This window comes from Eretmochelys imbricata, chromosome 7, assembly GCF_965152235.1.
Source record: "Eretmochelys imbricata isolate rEreImb1 chromosome 7, rEreImb1.hap1, whole genome shotgun sequence".
Lineage (NCBI taxonomy): Eukaryota > Metazoa > Chordata > Testudines > Cheloniidae > Eretmochelys > Eretmochelys imbricata.
The window spans coordinates 25,070,945-25,091,312 of NC_135578.1; the positions used below are offsets into that span (position 1 = coordinate 25,070,945).

At 38.7% G+C, this 20,368-nt stretch overlaps 1 protein-coding gene across 5 annotated transcripts in view; it reads left to right on the forward strand.

The window, feature by feature from the left end:
• The window catches only part of DENND6A (DENN domain containing 6A), a 44,173-nt gene that overhangs the window by 5,206 nt on the left and 18,599 nt on the right, over positions 1-20,368 (forward strand). For 2 of the 5 annotated variants that reach the window (XR_013346616.1, XM_077821373.1), the window contains exons 2-11: positions 730-768; positions 864-906; positions 7,364-7,476; positions 9,600-9,680; positions 11,163-11,268; positions 12,623-12,702; positions 14,507-14,569; positions 19,399-19,454; positions 19,842-19,964; positions 20,134-20,229. Coding sequence is in view for 4 of the 5 variants with exons in the window: in XM_077821373.1 (XP_077677499.1) it covers positions 730-768; positions 864-906; positions 7,364-7,476; positions 9,600-9,680; positions 11,163-11,268; positions 12,623-12,702; positions 14,507-14,569; positions 19,399-19,454; positions 19,842-19,964; positions 20,134-20,229 (800 nt within the window). In the remaining variant the exon portion in view is untranslated. Of the gene's footprint in view, positions 1-729; positions 769-863; positions 907-3,561; positions 3,770-5,586; positions 6,440-6,461; positions 7,149-7,363; positions 7,477-9,599; positions 9,681-11,162; positions 11,269-12,622; positions 12,703-14,506; positions 14,570-19,398; positions 19,455-19,841; positions 19,965-20,133; positions 20,230-20,368 lie in introns of those variants that run through there. The other 3 variants (XM_077821375.1, XM_077821374.1, XM_077821376.1) reach the window with 3 other exon arrangements.

A 20,368-nucleotide genomic window follows, 5' to 3' on the forward strand; every position in this document is an offset into this window, starting at 1 on the left:
AAAATCTTGATCTCCATTAAATTTATGGGAGTCTTTCCATTGAGTTCAGTGGGGCCATGATTCCATCCAAAGTGTTTTAAACTTTGGAACATACCTGCCCTATTTCTCCAGGTGGTTTTCAGAGAAGCAGTAGACAGGATGTTGGTGAAAGAGCATATGAGGAGTAAGCTGTGCGTTTATTTCAAAAGCCAACTCTGTATTTTGTCTCTCTTGTCAGTTGCTTCCTGCACACAATTTTAATGTTTTTTATCACCTCAAGTGGCTGCAGTAGCAATTATGTTAACTCTAGTTAAGGGATAATGTAGCCTGGAGGAAACACTGATTCTCAACAAACATACTCTAACTAGTTACCATCCTTATTCAGTCAATTTCTACCTTTTTTTTTCCCCCCAGGTGTGGGGGAGAGACAGTAAGCTTACATTTTTTGCACCAGTAAGGTTTTTACAGTGACTCGTTGAGAAGACAAGTTATGATATAACTAGCAGCTGTGATAATGAAGACTATCTGAGTAGGAAAGAGCACTGATTTTTGAGGAGTGTGAAAGTCAAACTCTAGCAGATGGAAAAAGGATAGTGTTATGGAATGTGATTTCACTGCCATGTACTGAAACTAGGATAGACATGGACAGGTCAGTGAGTACTGCATTATAGCAGCTATTTAAAAGATGAACTTATTACAGTTTAAAGTTATCCATTCTGTTTTCAAACAAAATAACTTTTTTTTTGGTAGGTAATATATCCTCAGCATTCAAAACTTACAGATAAAGAGGTGAGTAAGAGCTATTACATATATAGTTCAGTATGTCACTTCAAAATTGTGTGTTTCAGATAATATAACTACTCTGTTGTGTTTTTTCTTTCCAGAAAACCAGTATTTGCTATTTGTCTTTTCCAGATTCCAATTCAGGTAAATGTTTCCTTTACTTTGTCATCTGAAATCTGTGTGTGTTCTATTTCCAGACCAAACTATACTGAGACAGAGTTAAGTTTGACTGTACTTCTCAGTAATTTAGGGTAAACCTGTATTACAGGGAATGTTGTGATTATCCACCCTCGCCCCCACCCCTAAGCATTACAAACCCAGGAAATTCACAGTTTAACCTTAATTTCAAATAGGGCTGTCAAGCAATTAAAAAAATTAATCGCATGATTAATTGCGCTGTTAAACAACAATAGAATACCATTTATTTAAATATTTTTGGATGTTTTCTACATTTTCAAATATATTGATTTCAATTACAACACAGAACACAAAGTGTACAGTGCTCACTTTGTTTATTTTTGATTACAAGTGTTTGCACTGTATAAAACCAAAAGAAAGTGTTTTTCAGTTCACTTAATACAAGTTCTCTGGAGCAATCTCTTTATCATGAAAGTTTAATTTACAAATGTAGAATTATGTACAAAAAAATCTGCATTCAAAAATAAAACAAATCTAAAATTTTAGAGCCTGCAAGTCCACTCAGTCCGATTTTTTGTTCAGCCAATTGCTCAGACAAACAAGTTTGTTTACATTTGCAGAAGATAATTCTGTTTGCTTCTTGTTTACAATGTCACCTAAAAGTGAGAACAGGCGTTCTCACAGCACTGTTGTAGCCGGCATCACAAGATATTTATGTGCCAGATGCGCTAAAGAGTCATATGTCCTTCATGCTTCAACCATCATTCCAAGGGACATGCGTCCATGCTGATGACCGGTTCTGCTCAATAACAATCCAAAGCAGTGTGGACCGACGCATGTTCATTTTCATTATCTGAGTCAGATGCCAACAGCAGAAGGTTCATTTTCTTTTTTGGTGGTTCGGGTTCTGTAGTTTTTGCATCAGAGTGTTGCTCTTTTAAGACTACTGAAAGCATGCTCCACACCTCATCCCTCTCAGATTTTGGAAGGCACTTCAGATTCTTAAACCTTGGGTTGAGTGCTGTAGCTATCGTTAGAAATATCACATTGGTACCTTCTTTGCATTTTGTCAAATCTGCAGTGAACAACTTAAAATGAACAACGTGTGTTGGGTCATCATCCGAGACTGCTAGAACATGAAATATGTGACAGAATGCAGGTAAAATAGAACAGGGGGCATACAATTCTCCACCAAGGAGTTCAGTCACAAATTTAATTAACGCATTATTTTTTTAACAAGTGTCATCAACATGGAAACATGTCCTCTGGAATGGTGGCCGAAGTGTGAAGGGGCCTACGAATGTCTAGCATGTCTGGCATGTAAAGACCTTGCCATGCAAATGCCTGTTCTCCCTTTCTGGTGAAATTGTAAATAAGAAGTTGGCAGCATTATCTCCTGTAAATGTAAACGGACTTGTTTGTCTTAGCAATCGGCTGAACAAGAAGTAGCACTGAGTGGACTTGCAGGCGTTGAAGTTTTACATTGTTTTGTTTTTGAGTGCAGTTATGTAACAAAAAAAAATGTACATTTGAAAATTGCACTTTCATGACAGATTGCACTACAGGACTTGTATGAAGTGAATTGAAAAATAGTATTTATTTTATCATTTTTACAGTGGAAATATTTGTAATAAACAAGATACACTTTGATTTCAGTTACAACACAGAATACTATATGAAATTGTAGAAAAACATCAAAAAAATTTAATAAATTTCAATTGGTATTATTTAAGAGTGTGATTAAAACTGCGATTAATTGCAATTAATTTTTTTAATCGCAATTTTTTTTTTAGTTAATTGCATGAGTTAGTTGCAATTAATTGACAGCCCTAATTTAAAATATTAAAATCTAGTTATTTCTACTGCGGTAATCTATGGGAACCCCAGTTTATTATGTGTAAGTGAAATATTAGGAATGTTAGCTTGTGAAATGTGTGCTTTTCTCTAGTTTTTTCCACCTGATGGTCTCAAAGCATTTTACAAACAGTGACTAAACCTCCCAATATAACTATGAAATTGGTGGGTTATACAGATGGGGAAACTAAGGCACGGAGGTTAAATATTTAAAGTTAGTAGAAGGTGGGAATATTGGATTGAAAGAATTAACTGCTTCTAGCTTGTTAAAGGTCTGTATTTCATTATTATAAAAGCATGTCTAGAAGTAGAATGCTAGGCTCTCTGTCTTCTGTTTCTCTAATCCTTGCCTCTGTTAGTGTGTGGTCCTGCTTGCTGAACTCTTCTTTCACTTATCCTCTCCCTTCTCAACTTCCAAAGGGAGTTGAAGACTTGTGATTAGCAACTTGGGCCCGCTGCAAAGTTCGGATTCTGTAATTTTTAAGAGGAAGGTTGGGGGAAAACAGGTTTGCTGGTAGTATGCTCTGCCAACATTTTTTAGCTGTTATGTAACTTTTACAATTTGCTTAGCCTTATTTTTGCCTATTGACTTGTGGCTAAAAGTGAGATAATATATTTTCTTTGTTTTTATACCTGCAGGAGAGGAGCAGTTCCTTCCTGAGTTCTGCATATAATTGGTTTACATTCTGAACCATGAAATGTATTACCCTCACCTGAGATTACTATAAATTTTAATGGTTGCAAATTTATCCAACACTTACATTATACTTTCCAGTATGATTTTTATCAAGAATAAACCTAACTTGAAACTCAAAAATAGTACTAATGTACTTTTAGAAAGACTAGATTAAATTATTCTAGGAGTATAGTGTATAAAACTGGATTAATTTGAGAAGAGAGACCATTGTTTGTTGCTGATAGTGTGACTTACTTTAGCGTTCCTATCATCATGGTCGTGCATGAAAAAAGATATAAATCATGAGAGTCCTTCTCGGAAGAAAACACCATTCCAGAGGTTAGCCTGGAAAATTGTTTATGTTAACAATTAAAACAAAAGCTATACAACTTGAAGATTTGATTTTCTTTTTTTAGGCTTTAAATCTGAGCAGGAAAGCTTAATACAACATAAGAACAAATTTTGAAGGAGGTTGTTAGCTTGCTGCTGAATCAAGAGCCACAGTCTATCAGGCCTTTCATGACATAGAATGTATCAGGCTGCGAGACAATGAATTTTGTTGAGAAGTTGTTATCAGTTGATATATGCAGTGTATTAAGACAAGTTTCTTTTGTTTCTAGAATATAATGTGAGTAGACTTTGTAGTGGTAATAGATTATTTTCAAAGCAAAATATGAACGTTATTTTTCCTTAGTTTGTTATGCAGACCTGCCTCGTATTTTGTCTTTCAAAATAATTGAAGCAGATGCTGGTGAGACTTGGAGGCAAAACATACCTCTGCTGTCCACTTTTCACTTTCTTACTTTTGTACAGCATTTCTATTATTTGTTCATTTCCGTACCAATTAATTTAACTTGCCTATTTTTCTTTCAACAAGCATGATCAGAAATCGGTTTAAGACATTATTGAAGTCACTAAATATACTGCAATGGCCATAAAAGTAAGAGTTGGTTAAATAAAACAATAGTGACATAACTGCTTTTTTTTCCTTTAGTTCTAATCTGCCTGAGAAATAGAAAAGCACAGTTTAGACTGAAGTAACTACAGTTAAAAAACAAACCATTGTCTTGTGTTTGTGCTGCATAGATGGTTGTAGAAAGAGCATTCACCTACCTTCTCAGTTAAATTACACAAGTAGAAAGGTTTCAGAGTAACAGCCGTGTTAGTCTGTCTTTGCAAAAAGAAAAGGAGTACTTGTGGCACCTTAGAGACTAACCAATTTATTTGAGCATGAGCTTTCGTGAGCTACAGCTCACTTCATCGGATGCATACCGTGGAAACTGCAGTAGACATTATATACACACAGAGACCATGAAACAATACCCCCTCCCACCCCACTGTCCTGCTGGTAATAGCTTATCTAAAGTGATCATCAAGTTGGGCCATTTCCAGCACAAATCCAGGTTTTCTCACCCTCCGCGCCCCCCCCCCTCCCAACTCACTCTCCTGCTGGTAATAGCCCATCCAAAGTGACCACTCTCTTCACAATGTGTATGATAATCAAGGTGGGCCATTGTAGGGAGAGTGATCACTTTGGATAAGCTATTACCAGCAGGAGATGGAGTTTGTGTGTGTGGTTTTTGGAGGGGGGTGAGGGGGTGAGAGAACCTGGATTTGTGCAGGAAATGGCCCACCTTGATTATCATACACATTGTGAAGAGAGTGGTCACTTTGGATGGGCTCTTACCAGCAGGAGAGTGAGTTTGTGTGTGGGGGGAGGGGAAGGAGAGTGGAGGGTGAGAAAACCTGGATTTGTGCTGGAAATGGCCCAACTTAATGATCACTTTAGATAAGCTATTACCAGCAGGAGAGTGAGTTTGTGTGTGTATGGGGGTGGGGGGGTGAGAAAACCTGGATTTGTGCTGGAAATGGCCCACCTTGATTATCATGCACATTGTAGGGAGAGTGGTCACTTTAGATAAGCTATTACCAGCAGGACAGTGGGGTGGGAGGGGGTATTGTTTCATGGTCTCTGTGTGTATATAATGTCTACTGCAGTTTCCACGGTATGCATCCGATGAAGTGAGCTGTAGCTCATCCGATGTAGCTGAGCTGTAGCTCATGCTCAAATAAATTGGTTAGTCTCTAAGGTGCCACAAGTACTCCTTTTCTTTTTACAAGTAGAAAGAAGCTGTTAATTAAATAGCTGTTGAGTCCTGAACAATATGACCATGTGTGTAGTCATTTGGTGTTAATAATTCTAAGGATAACTTACCTTCAGGGCTTGTCTACATGGGTACCTTACATCGGTTTAGTTTGTTAGTTCTGAATGCAGCACATTAATTGTATTGAAATAAAGTGTGCCCACACTGCTTTGTTATACTGGCTTAAGGTACTTTCCTCATTGATCATATCCATGCTTCACTGTTTGTTTGAATTAACTGCACAGCAGTCTGGGCAGATATCCCATGGTACAGTGTTCTGCTGCTCAGCTGTATGCTCTGGGATTTTTCTCAGTGCATTGTGGGATGCTTACTGAAACCTACAGGAATTCTGGGACTTGAGGTCAAACTAACCAAATGCATGATTCCTCTCCTGCCTTCCCATAATTCATCCGTATTTTGCCAGCAACACTTTTGAACTGCTGTCAGGCAACATGGAGGGCACACTGCTGCAATCATAACCGTCATTAATAAGAATAGGATGATTCACATGCATTGGCAGTTGTGCAGTTAGATGGATTTGGCTGGGCATCTGTGAACAGCTTTGGATGCCACAGCAGTATGGCTACAAGTGGACATAAAATGGAGCAGTTACCTTTTCAGGGCATTTTTCTGGAGCAGTTTCATTCAGTTGAGCACCACTGACTGGTGGGAAAGGATAGTGATGCAGAACTGGGAGGACCAAGAGGCTACCGAACTTCCGGATGTGGAATGCTGCTTTCCTAGATATCTGTGCGGTGCTCATCCTAGAGCTGCAGTGGCAGAATACCAACATGAGAGCTTTCCTCAGCTTGGGGATGCATGTTTCCATCGCCATTTGGAAGTGTGCCACGCCTGATTGCTACTGGTCAGCAGCCTAATCACTTTGGTGTTGTCAGGAGATGTTTAATGCTGTTAAGGTAGTGCTGTTGTGCCAGGTCATCAGCATCACAATGCATGTGGCTTTGTATGGATGGGGCTCCTGAACTGCATTGGGCTATAGGTGGGGTCTGTGTTCCTATTCTTTGAGCCACCGCCGCCATACAAGGCCAAAGACTGTATCAAGAGGAAAGGGTATTTCTCCAAGGTGCTGAGAGGCCTACTTGATCACTGTGAAGATCACATTTTTAATGTATGGTGGTTGGGAAAGGTCCATGAGGCTAAAATATTTAGAAATTCAGATCTACTTGCTGGAATGAACAAGGGAATTTTTGCTCCCCAAACCACTATGGTCACTAAAGGAGTTAGGATTTCTCTTGTCATTTTGGGAGACCAAGCCATACCCGTTGCTTCCCTGGCTTATGTTGCTTTTACTGAACACCTGAATAAGAGAAAGGAGTGATTTAACTATACCCTGAGTAGTCGCAGAATGACAGTGGAACATGCATTTGGAAGACTGAAAAAAAGGTGATGGTGCTTTCCATCAAGGCTGGATGTTTTTCATCATTATGTGCCTTGTGTGATAAGTGCTTGGCATATAGTTCACAACATCCGTGAGAGCAAGGGAAGACACCCTGCACGAGGGACGGGAGCAGATGGCAGGGAGACTTTCTGAATGTTATGAACAGCTGGAGAAGGTATATTATAAGGAGGGTTATTTTCTGTGGCCCAAAACATCAAATAGTTCACTTTTTAAAAAAAAAAGTTGCATGTGGATTCAAAGCACTGTAAGGCAAACAAACTGAAGTTACTCTGATGCGTCACCCCTGTGTAGACAAGCCCTCAATTAAAGTCTGTTGAAATCAAGATACCATTATTTCCTTTTTTCTTTTCTGTTTTTGTTTTGGCATAGGTTGTCTTGGAGACACGCAGTTTTGTTTTAGATTTCGCCGATCTTCTGGTAGGAGGCTCTCACTGCACTGTATGCTGGACCAGCTGGATGGAGACTTACCAGTTTCCTTAAAGGTTGGAAATACACTAAAAGGAAACATATCCCAATTTAAAAACAGAAAGTTCAGAAGTACATTTAAAATTTAGCACAGGTACCCTAACTCTGATCTGAATTTTTGGTGTTGGTGTCATAATGACCAAATTTAATTTAGAGAAGTTGATTAAGAAACATTTTCAAAGAGAAATATTCATCAAATTCCTTCTTTTGCTGCATGCCATTACCAGATGGTATTTGAACTGTAAAGTATTCTAGTAGTTATCACTTTTATTAAGTGCTTTTTCTGTATATATGCTATTCATGGCTAGATAAGTGGTGTGGTACAGGGGAATTCCACTGATAACCAGATCCACTCCATGGGTTGCCCTGAAAATTAAGCTAGAAAGTAATCAGATCCTTGGTCCTGAATAAATAATTGATTTGGTTTCTTAATGAAAAATAAGAACTTTTTACTTTCCAAGATCTGAATTCAGAGTTCTGTTTTTCTTTCAGCTATTGATGGCATCACCTAAATCAAAGCTGCACTTTCTGAATTCCTTTACAAAACTAATTATCTTCATCTACTTCTGGGAAAATATAGAACCCTGAACTCAAGCCTTGATTGATAAATATAGGTGGAAAAGGTTGTGAATTCTTAGGTTTAGGGTGGATGGAAATGGTTTAAATACTTTGTGCTAAAATAGGTTTGTTTTAAGTCTGCATTCTTTTTCTTTGGGAATGTTTTTTAGATTAACTTTTTAACGTGTGCTTTTAAACATTAGTTCATAGTCATATGATTTCAATACAAACCAAAATCAGGAGACCAAGATTTAAATTAGTAAAAATATGAAAAGGAAAGGAAAAACATCTTTAATACTTACTGAAAATGTCCACAATCAGACTAGAACAAAGGATTCCTTGTTTGTCAGAGACAGGTTTTAACTAAGGCTAAGATTTTATCATGGTTATTTTTAGTAAAAGTCACAAACAGGTCACGGGCTCCGTGAATTTTTGTTTATTGCTTGTGACCCGTCCCTTACTTTACTAAAAATAATGGGGAGGGCTTGGTAGGGAGCAAGGAATGGAGTCCCATTGGCGGGGAGGGGGGAATTGACAGGCTGAGCCCCCACCCTTGGTTCTAGTGGTTGCAGCGGCAGGCGCAGCCACGGGGGGTACACAGACCCTGCTCCAGACCTGGCTGCAGCCGCAGGATGGGTGTGGACCCCTGACTGCAGCCCTGCCAAGCCGCATCGGGGGGGGCACATGGACCTGAGAAGCTGCCAGCAGGGTGCATGGCCCCTGCTCTAGCCACCAGGCAGGGTCATGTGGCCCCGGTTCCAGCTGCGGCCCCCGGCAAAAGCAGTTGAGCAGGGGCGTGTGGCTGCGGCTGCGACCCCTGGCAGAAGCAGCCGGGCTGGTGCTGCAGGGTCCTGATTCCAGCCAGCCCCAGTTGTAGGACAGGGGCGCACAGTTTCGCCGCCTCCTCCTGGAGCCCCAGAAGTCACGGAGGTCCAGTAAAGTCACAGAATTTGTGAACTCTGTGACTAAATCGCCTCAGTTGTAACATATGAACTGTAATCCAAGTATATGGTATATGCCTGTTAGTTGATTAAGATAATATATATTGTCAAGTGACAAATTTTAAACAATTTTTTCTTAGGTCGGTAGAAGCTCTTTAGTTCACCATTAAACCTTACACTATGTAGCATAGCTCTCTCTCTCTTTCTTTTTTTTTTTTTAAAACAGATTTCAGAATTGACATGTTGTTGTTTTTTTTTCTTAGTGATAATCCATGCCAAACTGTTGATGAGCCAATGTATAGCATTATATTAGACTTTCTGATAGTGGTTTCCAGGGGAAACTAAGTCTGGTTGCAAAAAATTTCAGGGGGACGGGTACAGGGAGAATAGAAACAGCAAGCACACTGAACAAACAATAAGTCCACCTAGTGCTACAATAAGTCCATCTTGAGCTTTTCTGTTCAAGCAGTTGTAGAATTTTTAGTTCCTGTAAAGAGGGTGAAGCAAAGTATCCTTTCACTTTACCAAATATATTAAATTTAGAGTATGTAAGAAAACATGATGTTTTATATAACACATAGAATGTTCAAAAATAGGGAGCTGTCTTTACTTTCAAATTACTGATTTTTTTTTTTTAACAGAAGGACCCTGCATATTACTATGGCTATGTATATTTTAGACAAGTTCGAGACAAAACATTAAAAAGAGGCTACTTCCAGAAGGTAATCAAATGTCTTACTAGAAAAACATGTACAACATCAATTCCAGAGGCCATTAGACTTGAAGCTCAATAAGGCGGAAGCAGTGTCTCATGCTTTTCTTTACAGCTGTGAGCATATTGGTGCTCAAGAAATGAAATATGACTTATCTACCATTGACCTGTAGCTGCAAAAAAAATTGTAGGACATGCATTGTGTTCTTCACTATAAATATTATTCATAAGTCATTATTATGTATAGTCTGCATGTATATCTCCAAAATAATTCTATCCACCATACCTTTTAGTAAGAGTAGTTCATCAAACAGAAGAAAAACTCCAATAGCAGGTTTGGTTTTTTTGTATGTTTTAGTTTATAGGAACAGAGAAATAGATTCCTGATACTCTGCGAGGGTGAAAACACTTATAATATTGAGCTGATGAACATTACGATGTGAAGAAGCCATGCTAGAAAGTAACTCAGACTAGGTGGTTTATAGAAATGTTGTAAATAAAATTTCTGTCCACACTCGTGAAATTAAGTAACCATGTTAGTAAATGGTTGGAGAATATTGTTCTGAGAAAACTGTGCTTAATGGCTTTGGAACTGTTATAGCACATTTTCAAGCTATAGTGTTAGCCAAGCTTTAAATAGCATTCATTTTTATAGGAGGAAAAACATCAACTCTGTTGTTGAATTCAGTCCTTTCTAAGTTTCTTCTGATATTTACATCTCTTAGCTGGTGATCCTCTCCCTTCCCATTATTGGTTCTGATCTAGACCTTTTATAGGTTCCCATATCTGGAAGGTGGAAAGGTGTGTACGTGTGAACCAGTGCTGTTGTGGCTCTACTCTGAAAAATGCTCAAATTTTTGTTTATTTTTTAAAACCCCTTACTCAACACATCTTCTGTGTCTGAAGTAATGTTTGTGTACTTCAGTGACAAATAATTTTAACTACTTTTCACTCTTGTTAGCCCTTCAAATCCAACAAAACTACAGCAGAATTAGCTGAATTTTATTCTGGCTTTTATCTAATCAACAGAATTGTTAACCAAATTCCAATTGTAGGGCTAAACTTTACTCTCACTAGAAGCTTGCATAAGTATAACTGAGGGCAGAATTTGGCTTGCAGAGTATAAATTACTGGTGACAATGCACAAGCCAGAAAGAACTCTGTTTGTCCTTAAGTTTCCTAGCTGAGCTGCAGGTTAGGCTGTTATTAAAGCCACCTGTTTAATTATAGCAAACTGAGCAAGCCTAACACAGAAGCCTTTGTATTGCACACAATCACACCATGCCATTTGTTTTTCAAAGCCAAACTACACTAATATTGAAACAATAAATTGATAGCTGCTGGCATTTATAGGTCTGTTTGTTGTTACTTGTAGTTACACACTTGTTGCAAAATGATCAGATTTCTTGTAAAAACGCCTATTACTACTTTTGGAAGGGACTCAATTAAAATGATTTAATCTTGGATTATTTTGCTGCTTTCTTTATTCCAGTCCTTGGTTCTCATCAGCAAACTACCTTATATCCATCTTTTCCACACTGTGCTTAGGCATATAGCACCAGAATATTTTGAAAAGAATGAACCTTTCCTGGAAGCAGGTTAGTTAATACTATTCTATTGGTTTGGAAAAGCTCATAAAAATTATAGAAATTCCATGCAACACATGAGCTAAATACTGATGGCATTTTCTAGCTTGTTAATAATAGGAAAAAAGATTGTAGCTTGCATGTATTTTCCATTTGGGTGGGCTGTTAGTTAAACTCTTAAAAATTGGGTTGACGACTTATTAGCCAGAAGATTATAATATGGTAGAACCTGACTCCTTCCAAGGATAGCACAATGCTCCGCATTGAAGACCCTCTGTCCTCTCAGTCTGGGGACCCATCTGCTTAACACAGGTTGTTGGCAGCCGCTGTAATTTGCTCTCCTTGCAATTTGGATTCACTGTCACAGAGAAAGGTATAATAGCTCTCGAGCTTTTGCTGATGAGAAGGGAGAGTAGGCGGAGGGGGCAGTGGCATTTTAATGGCTTCCTTATGCCCACTGGATCCTCTGAACTTCTGGAGCTACTGATATGGGGTCACTAAGAGTCTGGGTTTGCCTTCATCTCCCAGCAGGCACAGCAATAGGAGACTACCAATAATAAGTGACTCATAACTATCTCAGAGCTTCACTAAGTGCTATAAATGGTCCAGGTGTGAGATACGTTCTCCTTTTTGTCCCAGTTGGTTCTGCCCTGAGCAGTGTTGTGCTGCTTTGTGCTTCAGTGAACAGCAATTTTGGAATCAACTTTTATTGGGGATTTGTAATTTACTGAAGTGTATATTAGCAGGGTTTTACTGTATTGTATCACAACCTTTGACCAAAAAACAACTTTTTCTTCTGTGCTTAAAGCTTGCACCTGCTGAACTAGTGAACAGTATTCACAACTACAAATTCTAGAAAGCCTGTAAGCTTTCTAGCCAGATGGCTTTATCATTGGCATATCACTAATATTTATTGTTTATCTTTAAAAAATTTAGTAGCAAACTGGGCTAATCTGTATAACTGTGTGTTCCTTTTACTCTCTCTTGGTATGTAGTTGTACTTACCTAATACAATGGAGTCCTGATCCTAATGGTGACCTCTGGCTGCTACCGTAATATAAATAAAAGAAAAAGAAGACAAAGTGATACTTCTTATTGGACAAATGAATAATTTACAATACCTTTATATTAGAATAACATGCACCATTGACCTTGTCTATGGTATGCAATAAGATGTCTTCAGAATGTGAGGCATACAAAATAGATGACTAAGTGAAAAGGTCTCAGGGGAGTGATGCTGTTGGGGACAAATGTTAATTTAGGACTTAAATTGTTCAGTATGTGTACAAGTAATTTGAATTTCTAGGAGTATAGGATATATAAATTAGATATACAGTATACTTACCTATTTGACTCTGTTTTTCAGTTTGTAGTGATGTTGATCATTGGCCACCACCAGTCCCAGGGAAAACACTAAATTTGCCTATTATGGGCATTATAATGAAGGTAAATGTATGGCTTTTTACCGGGTTCTCCCCTCCCCCATTTACTATATATATTCAGCGTGTTCTGCCTTGTTTTCTTAGTTAAGATTGGGAGGATTCAGAGTAAATGTCCTGGAGCCCTTTGAAAACATATTAAATATATATATATATATAAATATATATTTTTATTTATAATTTTAATCACTAATATTTTACGTAGAGGTTCAAAACAAATGTTTCCAAAACAAAATTTCCGGTCCTCAGCAGCTAGCTAATTGCTGTTTCAGCACCTTTCCTCCAGAATATACTTTCCAAGAGGTTTTCATAGTGATTTCATTGATGTGCCAAAATATACTGGCACATTGGAGAAAACTTTAAAATATTTAGGGCTAAATTTTCTACTATATGAATGTAAGACCATTCAAGTCAGTGGAGATAAACTGATGGAAATTGGAGGAAAATCTGGCTTGTCCTAGTAGTTTTTCAATATTTTACAAATCTGCAAGTCAGTCGATATATGGGGCCTGGCAGACCAAGAAGTTAAGCAACTTAAAAACTATCCCTACCCCTAATATTGAATACAAAAATTTTTTTAAAAATAAATTTTAAAAGCTTAAGCTAGTACACACTAAACTAAACCATAGCAACTGCAGTGGTTGGATAGGGATAGGAACTGAAGCATTTGGGAGCCACATTCCTTCATAGCCTTGAATAGATTTCATCCATGCAGAGTTTGTGACTGCAGAGTTGCTGTTATCAAATGGTTCCAGGCTTGTGGCCAGAGGCCTGTGCATTCCCAAAGATGGAGATCTGCATGAGACAATTTTGGAAGAACTGTTCTTACTAGTAAAGCAGTATTCTGTTTTTATTATAACTTCTAATTGGCAAGAATTGGATCTGCCTTATTTTGGGATATCTTCTGTTTTTCTAAATTCTGAATATTTAATTCTCGGATACAAGAAAACAGAATGCTCTTTTATAATGGCTTTATTTTTTTTAGCATTTAGTTACTTGGAAAGTGTGGGAGGGTGCTGCTGACACTTTCAGCTGCATCATGGCTTTTTTCTCCCCACTATGCTTAGGCAAGTACTAGCTCTGTTTCAGTCTGCACTCCTGAGCCTCCTCTCCTCACTGGTTTCCAATATGATATGATTTAGGGTTGCAGTACTAACAGCTGCAGGTTGTGAGGTCAGGAACTACATAAACATTTTTCAGTTGGTTTTGGTTTCAACCAGTATTTAGAAAGAAGTCTGAGGTTTTGGGAGATAAATTCTCACTGGTAACTACCATTTTAAACTGAGAAGTGTAAAACCTATGTAGGATATTTCTTTCCTAACTTCTAAAATGCCACAGGTTCTGAGCTCTCTGTTTTCATTAGGATTTTTTCTATTAAAGGAACTTTCAGCTTGCCTCTAGTAAAACAAACACAAACCAATCATACTCTTATTTTTAAAAATGTTTAGTCATGTAATATTGTGTAGGATTCTTCAACATTAATATAGTTCTTGTAGCTGTGGTCTCTAGCTAGATTTTCAATATTGTCGGGGGAGTTAAGTATCACTCTTTGAAGTAGAACCGTCTTATTTATTATTTTCGAAAAAGTTCAGCCTGAGGTAGACAGCCTGCATGGAAAAGTTCAGCCCAAAGAGTTAAAATTTGCAGTTATAAGCAACTGAAAACAGGGTCTTGTAATGGGAAATGTCAGGCAACCTTAATAATAGGCAGTGCTGTGAGCACTGCCTAAAATGTCCCATACTTAGTATTCTAAGCGTAAATTAGTTGGATAGGAAACCTAATTACTTCTTTTTTCTTTTCCCCCTCCTAAGGTGCGGATTCCAACATGTCATGACAAGCCTGGAACAACCCACATAGTACAGTTCACACACCAGGTAGATATCAGATATTGCTATAATACAGACCACTGAAAGAGAGCATGTATCTTTTGGTTTTAAATTATTACTATCTTGGTGTATTCTAGATGTGTGAATTATAGCATTTTTGATGCTGATATACCAACATACCAGTTTTCTTGCTTTTTTGGATGAATAAGTGAAAGCAGTTTGAGATGGCTTCTTTGTCTGTACAAATTTTAATGAGCATGATCTTAAAGAACTGTCCATTCTAAATTATTTATTTTTGATTTCTAAAAGGGGTACATGTAGAAACAATCTTAAAATAAATGATGAAAAATCAGTAGTACTATGCTGTCACACAAAAAGAGGCAGTATCGATTATAGTTAGGCCCCAGGTTACTGAAGGCTGAACACATTGACTTGCATCTGGATAACAAATTGAAAGTTCATGCAGATATTGGAGCACAGTGTAATATGTTCCCTATGAGAAGCACAAAGGAATGCTTTAGTACGTCCCTTTCAGTATCTTTGCAGACCATCCTTTCACTGCAGTCTCCTGATTTCTTATGCTCTTGTATATTTTGCACCTTGAAGAAACCTATCTGAAGGAGTTCAACAAGTCTGTTTTCCTTAATGACTTCTGACACTGTATTTCACATCTCATGCTCTGGGTTGCATAGCCACACAGGCCTTTTAATTTTGTGGTGCTGGGGCCTAGCAAAAAGGCAGCTGTACTTGAGAGAAAAAGGCAGCTGGGGCATACTACTTAAATGTGATATGGTGGCTTAAGAGATGTTTCCATGAAGCATTGTTTGCCTGAATAGTTTGAGAAATGTCTATACAAACCATTTCTGGATGGGTTATGCAACAATTTTAGAGTGGGCCTGTGATGGAAAGGGAATTTTCTGTAGTATTTTTGTGAGTCCTGTGTTTGCCTCAGTTTCCCCTGAAGGTGGGGAGGACTAAGTCTGCTCTCAGGGTGGGCTTAGAGAGAGAGAGGTGGAGGTATGTCACCTAGTTGTCTGGAGCCTGAATGGGTTATTAAAAAATGACTGGCCAAGGCCAACTCCATATCAGTGAAAAATTCAAGAAGACACCTGACTCTCAGCAGGGAAGTTGGGCACAGACCCCAGCTCGAGAACAAAGGACTTGGCGGTGTAAGGTTGGGGGATAAAGGATTGGTTCTGGAATGAGTCTGGGCTCTCACCTGGAAACTGGCAAAGGAGGTCAGACTTTGAGAGAAACACAGAACCTGAACAAGGGGTTCACTACAGTGTGGCTGGGACTCTGGGCTAACCAGAATGGACTATACTTTAACCTGCATTTCTCTGTGCTAACCTAAGGACTTGCGATGCTGTGTGCCAAGTAATGAATAAATGGTTACCTTGTTTTTAAAAGGCTGACTGTCTCATTGAGAACGTGATGCTCTGAAGGGACACAGTACAAGCCTCCTGCAAGACTCTGGTGTGGCTGGATTTGCTGCAGTGAGCCTTGAGTGAAAGATGGGGATGCTGGTGCTGAAGGCCCACTCTTGGAGGCCACAGGCCTGCCCCTGTGGAACTGTGTGGGCCCTTGGGGGCCGGCACATGAAGGAGTCACTCCTAGGAGGCTGATAACCAGCTGGGGCATAGACCAGACCCTGTGACTCAGTGACAGTGCCGTGAACCAAGAAGTCAGGATACTTTCCCTATAAACTATTTTCATTTTAAGTGGCTTATAAAGGGAGTGGTGGTTTTGTCACAGTGGTAAAATCAGATTAGTAAGTACCAATTTGTAAAAGGTCACAGAGGAATCATGGAATTTGTTGTGGATGGGCTAATGGTTAGGGCACTACCCTGGGATTTGAGAGACCTGGATTCAGTTTTCTGCTCTGCCAGAGACTTCCTGTGTGACCTTGGGCAAGTCAGTTAGCCTCTCTGTGCCTCAGTTCCTTATCTGTAAAAATTGGAACTAATAATACTTCCCTACTTTACCGTATTTACCCTCATAACACTCCTGTAAAGATTGTGAAGCACTCTGCGATCTGCTGCTCATAAGCTCTATATAAAATATAGGTATTTATTAATTAATAAATTAGATAACCCTTTCTCAATTCTAGGTGCTTATGGCAATTGCAATAAACAAGTAGGCATATTCAGTCTTTTATCTAACAGTTTGTGAATTCAATTCCCAACAAAATAATCTGTAATTCTACTACTTTAAACCCCTCCATTAAAAACTCAGGAGCGTCTTTTCTTTCTGCGCCCCTTCTCTAATTGTGTCCTGATGGCAATCCGAGTGCAGGCTCCCTTAGACCAAGCAGCAAGTTCTAGGGTTGAAAACTCCTTCCAGAAAATATCCTGCCAGCGGCCCCCTTTTTGATCGAGGGGTTTATGATACAGAGGCCCACTGGTGGTTCACTACTCTGTGTCAGCATCTCCTGTCAGGCCTGACATACTCATTACACCTGTGTCATGATAGATACCTAAAAGGTGGCATATAATATATTACTGGAAAACTAATAACTCACTGATCATTAATATTCTTGTGTGATGTATATAGGGGCATGTACAGAGTGTTATAAATATGTGCTAGAATTATGTTCTTAATGTGTTTGGCAAGCAGTGCATAAGCTCAGTCTGCCTTAGACAAAGAAATGTGTATTTGCTTGTATGACCAGCCTGGTTGTCAGGTAGATACAATGAAAGCACATTTATATATAAGGTAAACAAAGCTATCAATCTAAGAAGTAGGGGAGAAGACAGCATGGCTCTACTCGCAAGCAGGAAAGAGAAGCTTGGTGTGGACTTACTCTTCAAATAATATATTTAAAAGGTTTATTGTCAGAACATCAAATGGTAAGCAGTTGATCAACTGATTTTATAATATAGTAACACAGTATACAAAGTGTAGTGAGTAAGGTCTTCTCTATGAAAGCCTGTAACACACTGATGATTAATATCATTCTGGGGTGTATGTATAACACTATGAGGAACTATGGATGCTAACTGGTATTGTGCTTTAAAGTCTGTAACCAAACAAAGGGAGAGACAGGTTTTCTCCCAGACAGGAGGGAAGGCAGCTATCTACCTGTCTCCAGTGTAAATTAAGCAATATGGAAGCTCTATTTACATACAAATCAGCAGGGAGATGGGAAGAACAGGAAGGGGAAGAATAGCAAGAAGCCCTCCTGGCTCTTGAAACAGAGATAAACTTTGGGCTGATATAAGAGGGGCAAAAAAGTCATTTGAGTTACCCATCACTTGGGGGATTCCAAGCTGAAGTGACTGGGACTGAATATAGGTGAAAAACATACTTAGACAAGGATTATCACTTGCTTAAGTTACACAGTCAACCTGTGGAATGCTTTGCTAGAGGATGTTGTGAAGGCCAAGACTATAACGGTTCAAAAAAGAACTAGATAAATTCATGGAGGATAGGTACATCAATGGCTGTTAACCAGGATGGGCAGGGTTGGTGTCCCTAGCCTCTGTTTGCCAGAGGCTGGGCAGCAAGGGATGAATCACTTGATGATCACCTGTTCTGTTCATTCCCTGTGAAGCACCTGGCATTGGGCACTGTCGGAAGACGGGATACTGGGCTAGATGGACCTTTTGGTTTGACCTAATGTGGCAGTTCTTATGTACTCGTAAAAGCATACTTTTACTACTGTTTGTAACCATTGCTATCTTTACTCCTTATACTTGGCATGACTTAAACCTATGACTTCTTTTTTAATAAACTTGTTTTATTTTTGCTATAAAACAAGTCAGTGTTATGATTGAAATAAGCGTATTTGTCAAACCCTGGTTAAATTAATGAGATGCAGTGTATTGTCTCTTTTAAAGGAGCAATTAATTTAATTACTTCTGTGGGTGTTCCAGGAGATGGCTGTTCACTAATTGTTACCTGCAAGGACAGGAAGAGTCCTGAAGATTTTGCTGGCAAGGCATACAAGCTGGTGTGTCGGGGAATTGTCACGCAGTTTAGCAGTAGCAAAACTCTCATTTGCTCAGGCTAAGAGGGGTAACACGGTAACTCACAATTCTGGGAGTCCCAGCAGACGGTCTCATTGGCAGAGGATTTTGGGAAAACTTGGGATTGGAAGAGTGGTGGGGTTACTTTTCAAAAAGAACAAGGCAGTGGAAGTCAGGGTGTGCTCTGGAGGCTTGTATGCTGGCTGTTGGCATCATGGGGGCGCTGAGAGCCACAGCAGTGGAGCATCTAAGGCACCCAGAGTTGCTGCACAGGTGGTGGCACAACCCCTTACTGGTCTGGGTTGAACCCTCACGGCTGGGGGCTGCTAGTTCAAGCGGCTTAGTTGATACCATTACAGTTGAGACCTATAGAGAGGTTACCAAGTGAAAAACCATTTAAGGCTAAAAGACAAAACCATCATCTTAAACTTCCCCTGGAAACTACTGAAAAGCAACTGCAGGCTCTGGAGCAAGGTTCCTTTAAATAAGTCGAATTTCTTCACATTGATTTCAGGATGAAGGTAGGTGGAGTGCAGCTTCCTCAGCATTTGGCTATTGGGGAGCTGACTCAAAAATTAACGTTTAGGGGACAAACCCCTAAAAGTTCCATATTTTGTCACAGAAGCCATGGATATGATAAACCCCCCTCTGTCTTATATTTTCTCCTAAATCTTGGGCTGAAATGTCTTAAACATTTGGTATCGTCCCTGGGCTAAGACTGACAATTGCAACAAACTTAATGGATATCCTTACTTCATCCTTAGCACAGGTAAATAATGAATATGGATATGACGTAGTACATGTCCTGCTTTTCATTTTTGGCCCACTGTCTGTAAACATTTCAGGGCAACTCTTATTCAATACTTCTGTGTTTTATACTGACCAAAAAGTTAATTTTCTGCCTTTCAGGAAGACACACAAATCTCCATTGCTTTACCTACTGTTCATGAAGTGGATCTTTTCAGGTAAGAATTTGGCCTTATTTTTCAGTAGTATTGAATACTCACAAATCACACTCAGGTCAATAAGAGTTTCATAAAACATGACTGTCTAGTTAACCAACTAATTTTAACAGCATCTTTGCAAATAGTTAAGGCATTTTTTGCATTAAGATGACTAAAGGAAAGTACATCTAACACTAGTTGAAAGTAACTACAATAAGTAGCAAGGTCTATATAATTGAATATTTATTTATGGGGAAACTGTTCTAATAACTTAAAGCAGGTAAAATATTTACTATAGTTTTAAAATGTCCTTTATCTAGTTCTGTCCTTTTAACTGGAATTTGTATTCATTTTGGTGATAAGTATATTGAAAGTGTCTATATGCTCTTTCTATATATCTGTTTGCAGATGTTTCTGTCCAGTATTCTTTCACATTCAGATGCTTTGGGAACTAGTATTATTAGGAGAACCAGTTGTTGTTATGGCACCATCACCTTCCGAATCGTCAGAAACTGTTCTAGCACTTGTTAGGTAACTATGATAGAGCATCCTTACAGTTCAAGTTCTATTGATTTAAGAAGAATATTGAATACCATCTAATGAAGCTCTAGAAATTTGACATTTATTAGTGTAAATTTAAGTGAAATACTGTATCTTTATGTATATACTTAATTCAACCTTTTATATTTCTGTTCCACAGTTGTATTTCACCTTTGAAGTACTGCAGTGATTTTAGGCCCTACTTCACTATACATGACAGTGAATTCAAAGAATATACCACTCGTACACAGGCCCCGTAAGTAAGATTGATTACAGGTGTAAAAGTTGATATTCAGGTCATTCTTGCACCACAACCATGGCTTAAAGTGGAAACCGAAAAAGAATAAATCTAATTTTTTGAGACTTTGATTCTGGACATTTTGGAAAGAAAACTC